This window comes from Sinocyclocheilus anshuiensis, unplaced genomic scaffold (genome assembly GCF_001515605.1).
Source record: "Sinocyclocheilus anshuiensis isolate Anshui unplaced genomic scaffold, SAMN03320099.WGS_v1.1 scaffold967, whole genome shotgun sequence".
NCBI lineage: Eukaryota > Metazoa > Chordata > Actinopteri > Cypriniformes > Cyprinidae > Sinocyclocheilus > Sinocyclocheilus anshuiensis.
In genome coordinates this window covers 629,473-637,823 of record NW_015542427.1, presented here as the reverse complement: position 1 = coordinate 637,823, position 8,351 = coordinate 629,473, and the positions used below count along the sequence as shown (strand labels likewise).

The window sequence follows — 8,351 nt, the reverse complement described above, 5'->3', positions numbered from 1 at the left end:
GGGTGTGTGTGTGTTTCAGATGTTCCATTTTGGCCAATGATACAGTAAAATGTGACGTTGGTCTGTACAAATCGCTGCAAGCATGGAAGGACCACAAGCTCCACATCGACCACGAAGTATGACACACGCTTCCACCTTTCTGTCATCCTTTGCTCACATGCATTTTGTTCCAGATCTGTATGACTTTCTTTCTTCCATGGAACATAAAAAAGGGGTGTTTAGCAGAATGTTATGAACAAAAAGAACAATGACCAGCTGCAAAAAAAAAAAAAGCATCAGTAAAACTTTATAAAATTTCACACAACTCATGTATCTTATTCCCATTACAATTTTAATTAAGTACATTTATATTGCATATGTTATATCATTATGTAGCCTACATTTTCATCTTTTTTCCCAGATTGAAACACTCCAGACAAAGATTAAAAACCTTCGTGAGGTCCGAGGTCATCTGAAAAAGGCACGACCTGAAGAGTGTGACTGCAACCAATACTAGTGAGAGTCACATCTGTCTATTATTATCTCTTTACTGTTGTTCTGTATTGGTCCAATTTATTCAGATTCAGATATGTTTATAATTATTAATTAATTTAAAAATAATTCAATTAAAAAATCATATTATTATTGAATTCTTATTAATAATTTTTAATGCTTAAATTAATAATTAATGTATTTAAAGTAATGTATACTTTTAATGTATATTCCGTACAATACCTACAATATATAATAAAGTAAATTAATAAAATAAAGTAAATTAATAAAATAAAAAATAATTAAATAATAATAATAACAATAATAACATTAATTTTATTATAAAAATGAATTACATAAATATTTAATACAATACAAATTCTAATATGTAATCAATATATCGGATACTGAATATGTGAAAATAATTATTTATGTATTGTGTACATTATTTATGTATTGTTTTAATATATTCTGGTTAAAATTCTATTTAGTGATGACTAGTGATACATTTTTCCTCTCTTTTAGTTACAAATCCATGTACAAGAGTAAACTGAGGAAATACAAAGCAGGAGATGTCCATCCCTTCAGGTGGGTTTCTGTGTCTATATGTGTGTGTGTATATGGATGCATGATTACAGTTTTGATTATTCTCTCTGTCTCTGTAGGAAAGGACAGGAGAAGGGTAAGAAGGCCTGGTTATTGTTGGAACAAAAGCGCAGGAAGAAGCTGAGGAAGTTACTGAAGCGCCTGCGTAACAATGACACCTGCAGCATGCCTGGCCTCACCTGCTTTACACACGACAACCAGCACTGGCAGACCGCTCCATTCTGGACATGTAAGACACACACACACACACACACACACACACACACACACACACACACAGTCTGTCTGCGAACAGGCAATGCACAAAATATCAAACCATTGTTTTACTATACCACTGTGACAACATGTCCCACTTTTGGTAAACAAGCTTTTAATCTATCCATATATCCCATTTATATATTTATGTGCACACACACACACACACACACACACACACACACACACAGTCTGTCTGCGAATCTGGACTGGATCAATTAGCATGATTTTTCAGCATGCAGGTTACTCCATTACTTTCATTGAGAAACCTTTTGCGTCAATACACAGACAGGAAGAGCATGGGAGATTTATTGTCTTGAAATTATATATTAGAGTACTATAGAGTACTTATATATTATGTAGTATGATTTTCAACTTAAACAGACACAGTAATTTTGAAGACTACAACACATGAAATTTGTAAAGCATTTCTACTGTTTTCTGGTCAGTCTTTGAAATAAATACTTGTGACTAAAATATGGTCATGCAGGTTCAGAATAAGGCATTAAAATGTGCTTTATAAGCACTAAAAAACAGCCAATATGCTGGTAATATGCATGCTAGTTTATAGTGAGAATAGGTCCTTAAAATGAAAGTGTTACCATAAAAAAAAAATATTGCTTTTACAACTGCATGCATAGAATTAAATGCATCTGGATCTGACGCGTAAGGCAAACAACTGAAGTAATGGGGTTCCCTGCACATTAAACAACAGAAGCTAAATAGAAGGCCAGTTTGTTAAAAAGGACACCAAGGGGTCCCTACCAAGCGTTCATATGTGATCTCACACTTGTGTGAGATCACGTGTCTCACACTTTTCATCTTTGTTTCCAGTGGGGCCGTTTTGTGCGTGCACTAGTGCCAATAACAACAGCTACTGGTGCATGAGGACCATTAATGAGACACACAACTTCCTGTTCTGTGAATTTGCCACTGGATTTCTGGAATACTTTGACATAAACACAGATCCATATCAGGTCAGTGCTCATATAGACAACATAGACATAAAGACAACAGGAAATCACCATGGACCATGTTTACTTTCTTAATAAATTATTCAAATCCCTGGTCTAAATAAGTATTGAAATGGGAACAGAAGTTAAATTGGAAATTCTTATACTGTGACAATATTTAGTCAAAAATGTCATAAAAAATGAACATATAGAATATTAATTGCTGTGCAATGGTGCATGTCTCTCTCTCTCTCTGAATGTGTAGTTGGTGAATGCAGTGAACACACTGGACCGGTATGTTCTCAATCAACTGCATGTTCAGCTCATGGAGCTCAGGGGCTGTAAGGGACACAAGCAGTGTAACCCTCGTACACGCAGCCTCGATATGGGTGAGTCACTCACACACACACACACACACACACACACACATAAATGAAAATACCTCCACAGCGCACACGAACATATACTGTATGCATACACACTGCTGCATCATTCTGCTAGGCATCTTGCCCAGAGGTTGCAACACACTGACTAATACATGTGTCACACACACACACTTCCCTCTGAAAGGACCAAGGCAAAGGATAACATGGAGTTTCACATCTTCATCATCATCATCCTCACCTGATCCCTGGCCCTGCCTTGCTTCCTGTCCTCCTTGTTTTATATGCAAACAGAAACGTGTACCGTCACCTCCTGAGCTGCTGTCCTGAAGGGTAAACATGTGCCACACAGCATGCTGTCTGACAATGTTACCATGTCCTTAGTTGTACCTGACATGTATTCCATGCTCTCGAAGTCATCAAATCCACATGGATGTGACTGAAATTAACTTTTAGCAGAAGTGATCAGAAGAGTCACATTTATTGAGTCACTTATTGATTCACTCGAAATGAACTCAAGGACAGCTCTTGCTAAAGGAAGTCACCGGTGCTTGCAATCTGATTAAATTTCTCAAAAGGTAACATTAAAATGCAAGAGTAGAGTGAAAACTTAAAATGTTTGTAGACAAAGGTTATTTATATTAGCATGAAGTGCTTAGCCAGAAGGGGGGGGGCATAGAAAGGCTGAATAGACCGTTCAGACGGTTGGGGTCATACGATTTTTTTTATGTTTTTGAAAGAAGTCTCTTAAGGCCCGTTCACACCAAGCACGATAACTATAATGATAAATTAAATGCTGAATAAAAAGTTAAACATTGATTATTTCCTCAGTATTTGTATGTATTTTTAAGCTTAAAATCGCAAATAATTATTACGCAATAGACCTTAGTCAGATTAGATGCCATATGGAATTTAACGCAGATGAAAACTGTGAGGGATAGCCTTAAGCCCCATTCACACCAAGAACGATAACGATAAATATATAGTTCTAAAAATCGTTCTCAATATTAAAGAATAGCAGAGTCCACACCACAGCTATAACAATATAGGGACAGAGAAACGATATCGTTGGAATCATTTTCAGAACGATTTTTTTCCAAATAAATTTAAAGCGGCAGACGCATGTGCACTTATGCTGCATTCAAGTCCTCCTGGGACGTTCGTACTTACGAGTTGACAAGTCGTAATTACGACGTCAGGTGCGTTCAAGTCAGTTTAGTCGGCACAAGATGGCTTTTAATAAATTACAAGAAAATACAACAGGGTCTGTTAACTCTGCTTATAGAAAACGAAGAGCAAAGAACTCGCATCAGGTGTGTTTTGCGTTTTTAATATTTTTTTTAGACCAGGATCCCAGTATAACTGATTTTCAGCATCAACAAACGCTAAAATACAGAGATTAAAAAAAGCTGTTAGCTAAATGCAACATGGCAAATCAAAAGATTTTTCACCTATAGGTGCAAAAATTATAGCATTTTTTAACTTGGATTTCATTAACTAGCTGCGTAACAAGAACATGACCAATTTAAGTTTATAGGCCAACTAAACTATCAATTTAAACAAAAATTTACCGTCAACTACAGACGTTGCATCCATCGATTCCGCCATGTTTCTCATTGACACGCCCCCAACTCGGAAACTCGGGGCTTAAAGAACATTTTGAGTATCCCACTCATAATAACTTTGTGGTGGCGTTCATGTGCGTTCAACTTGTAAATACGATCTATCCGACATGACTTGAACGCACCATTAGAATAAACCGACGATATTGTTCGCTGGTTTTGATGCTAATATCGTTATCTTTATAGTTATCTTTATAGTTATTGTTCTTGGTGTGAACGGGGCTTTATGCTCACCAAGGCTCCATTTATTCAATCAAAAATACAGTAAAATTTTATTATTTATTATTTTTTTCTATCAAAAAATCTTCTGACCCCAAACTTTTGAACATTAGTGTGCTTAAACAGCAAAACAACCTTTATTTATTATAGTCTAGCTCATATTTTCCTTTACGTTAAATTGTTTCATCATGCAACCTGTCAGTGATAACATATACATAATTTGATAAAATGACAGATGAATTTGTACAAAAATAATATAAAAAGTTTTCTTGGATATTATGGGAATTGCTTTTTCTTCCTTAAAAAAGTAGCTAACTGTGCACACTTTTATTGTTACTTGCATTTTGTTATTTACATTTAGCATTGCTTGACTTGTTTGAGAAGCTTAGTTTTACACAACAGATTGAGCTTGCCATAAAAAAGTCAGTTGAGATTTTATTGTGCATGAAAGCCATCTGAAAGGGATCAGAATTGCAATTCATCAGCTCAAGATGAACATCAATACTCTGCATCTGCATATTGAGCCTGCAGATTCGTTATTTTCCAAAAGATGACTTTTATCAAGCTCATTTATTCCGACCCTTGCAACTCCATCCACAACAATGGATGATCTAATCTTGGCACTGCGACCTTTCACATGACCCTTGGACAGAAGCCCAGAGTTGTTTTTCCAGTGATGCTTTCGTGAGGATCTTATACATTAATGGGGCTGTACATCACATTGTTTTTACACTCTCTAACTAATGATATTGTCTCTTCTTCAGGGGGTAAAGAGAGAAGCAGCTATGATGAATACAGGTATCACTGCCAAATTAATTTAACCCCGTTGTAGACTAGACGGCTACTGTGAGAATGATGAAGATACTAATCCACTTCTGCAGTTCTGTTGTAGACAGTTTGGAGCTTAAATGTGAATGTTGATTAGTCTGATGCACATCACACACACCTAAAGGCATCACAGGAATTCACTCCTCAATGTGAAATCAAGGAGAAGACCTCTCTGTCATAGAGGATGACGTAGAAACTATAACTGATTTGATATCAATTTGCTGTTAAAGGAATGTTGCAGGTTAAATACAAGTTTGGCTCTACTCTAGAATAAGTCAGAATGCATAATAATAACTTATTCTTCAGTAAAATAAGTAGAGTATCCTGTCTTTGCTCCACAGACTTAATTGTAAGGGTTTTACTGTAAACAATTTTTGCTTGTTTTTAGAGGATGACCAATGAATTTAGCTGATAATTAAGTTGGTAAAACTACAAACAAAATAAAAAAAATATGAAAAAAATGTCAATGCAAAATAAAATAGTGCTAATAATTAGTACAAAATTAACAATAGATACTTAATGATTATTGAGTAAAACAAAAATAAATTGAATTGAATTTTAAAAATCACTGACACGTTGACCATTTTTATTTTCTTTTATTTATAGTATTGTCATGAAATATATGAATGATGCACAAGAAAGGACGAAAGAAAAAATAAAATAAAATTGGTAACTGGTGGCACAGATTAATCAGTAAAAGCAAACCTCTGTCATTTTTACAAACTGAGGAACACACTGATATTATTTTTTGTGGTAACTGGCAGGATAGAGATTAACTAATGAACCCAGAACAGTTACAAATGGCAAAAAGCTAACATTAGATTAACACTGACAGACACCAGAGGGCAAATTGTTCATCCAAAATATGGGAAGCATTGTTTGAAGCAAGTTCAGAAAAACAACTAAATAAAATAAAATAAAGAATAACAAAAATCTAAATTAAACATTTTTTGTATATATGTGTGTGTGTGTGTGTGTGTGTATAACTGACCCCATACCTGTGACCGGTAGTGCAGATATACCTTTTTCTAAGCTAATAGTTAGTTCTTATAAACGTGGGTCCAATTGCAAACATTTCAACTCGCAGTTACTTCCTTGACATATCAGATGTCTTCTCCTTCAGATTCTGTTCTCTCTCTCTGTCTTTGCCTCTCTTGTTTTGTCTCCCTCTCTCTAGCCCTATTCTGTGCCTTGCATGTATTCAGCCTTGGGTGTTGTTGTGTGAATGTGAAAGCCTTCAGTTCTCTGATTGGCTCTGTCTCTATCATATGCTTGAGTTTGGGGGCGGGGTAACAGTTTGTCTTATCGTTGCTTGTCGCATTAGGCAGTTTCAGCGTCGGAAATGGCCTAAAGTGAGGAAGCCTGTCTCCAAATCGCTGTGAGTTTGGATAATAGTTCTGCTTCTCGTCCATAGGATACAATGCCACCAAGCCACTACCTTGTCTTAATCACCGTTCTCTCGCTCCCTTTTTAATTTCCTTTCTCTTGAATGCATCTGCCTGGCCTGCATGATACAGCATTAGTTTGTAGAGGCGTCTATCTGCATGGGAACTGTTTGGAAAAATAGCAGTTTTGTTTCTGAGCGTGAGGGAAGATTCCCATCACTTTCCCCTCATCATCTTCACCTCATCTCACTCGAAGCCTGAAACATTTACGTACTTGCTTCCTTCCTTCACCATCATAAGCCTTTTCAGGGTTTTTGATTGTTGTTTATTTTCTGTTTTTACAATCACAAGCATCCATCTCCATTTTGATGCATCCACTTTTAATCAGTGCCTTAAATTGTTTTGTCGCTGGACGAAAATGTTTAACATTTGTGGCTGTGTTCCCCCACAGAGGACAGATATGGGAAGGATGGGAAGGATAACTCATGGAACGAGGACGTCCCGGAAGACACCAACATGTTTCCCGGTGAGCCGAACTGGTCCGAACTTGAACCTTTGTACAGACTTGATGAGCACGCCTACGATCTCAAACTCAACTTCACCCTCAGCCGCGAGAACTGGGCTCATTTCAGCCGCTCCGTGGACCACATGTTCACGCTCCTCAGCAACGACAACCAGCCGTACTCTCCGCCCCGCCCTGAGGACGGACAAACAGGAAGAGGCCACGCCCTGGTGTCCTCCAGCCAATCCGCTTCAGCCATCTACCTGACCACTCTGGCCACGCCCGCTCTTTTATTGAAGGAAGCTGGCGCTGAGATCTTGAGAGACGCTTTGGGGCTAAACCAAGTGGAACCTCCCTCTTCTTCTTCTCCTCCATCGCCTTCATCGCATCCCATGCGACCTGTCAGGTCACAAGTGGACAATGCAGGCTGGGACGCTCCTCTTGGAGAACTGAAAGGGGACATACAGAGAGAAGGGAGGGACGGTGATGAGGAAGAAAAGGAGGAGTTTGTTCAGAGACGGACAGGAAGGTTAAGCTCCGCCCACTGTGACTGCAATGACATTTTGCAGGAAACGGTTTGACTCTTATGTAATATTCCTCTCTCTCATACCGTCCCATCTCAGACAGACATTGCAAAATACTTCTAAATTTGATGGATATGAAGGAAGAGGATGTTTAATGCCCGCATACAGTTTGTTTTTCTTCTCCTGTATGTTCCCTCGCTCCATTATGGACTGGCCTCAGAAGTGCGGCGACACCCAGCGACATTTCCATCTACAGTCGGACTGTTTTCCCAACTTGTCCATGAGATCGGCTAGGCTTTGAACAGAGCACATTTTTATCTTTTAACTTAGATTCTTTACTCTGTTTTTATTCTTTCATCTTTTTTGATGGGATTTGGGAAGGCTGGGGGTTAAAATTCATAGCAGTAAAACTCCACAAGGATTGAGTTGTTGTGACCGTTCATACTTGACTCAGTTTGAAACCGGTTTTGCAACATAATTCTTGTTGGCTGCTTTTCTCTTTTTTGGTGTCTCCAGAAGATGTCTCACTTTGTGGGACAATGTCTTTTACAGCCTTATAACTTCACTGAACAACACCTCAGACAGGTCAGTGGCGAATGTGTG

General features: G+C 37.8%; 1 protein-coding gene across 8 annotated transcripts in view; it reads left to right on the top strand.

The window, feature by feature from the left end:
- sulf2b (sulfatase 2b) overlaps positions 1 to 8,143 on the top strand; it is a 151,120-nt gene extending 142,977 nt beyond the window's left edge. For 6 of the 8 annotated variants that reach the window (XM_016492988.1, XM_016492987.1, XM_016492989.1 and 3 more), the window contains 7 exons: positions 20 to 116; positions 401 to 495; positions 997 to 1,059; positions 1,137 to 1,306; positions 2,167 to 2,309; positions 2,551 to 2,674; positions 7,174 to 8,143. In XM_016492988.1, the coding sequence (XP_016348474.1) occupies positions 20 to 116; positions 401 to 495; positions 997 to 1,059; positions 1,137 to 1,306; positions 2,167 to 2,309; positions 2,551 to 2,674; positions 7,174 to 7,805 (1,324 nt within the window). In that variant the 3' untranslated portion in view covers positions 7,806 to 8,143. Of the gene's footprint in view, positions 1 to 19; positions 117 to 400; positions 496 to 996; positions 1,060 to 1,136; positions 1,307 to 2,166; positions 2,310 to 2,550; positions 2,675 to 5,273; positions 5,308 to 6,661; positions 6,716 to 7,173 lie in introns of all 8 variants that reach the window. The other 2 variants (XM_016492993.1, XM_016492994.1) reach the window with 2 other exon arrangements.
- Positions 8,144 to 8,351: the final 208 nt, after the last annotated feature.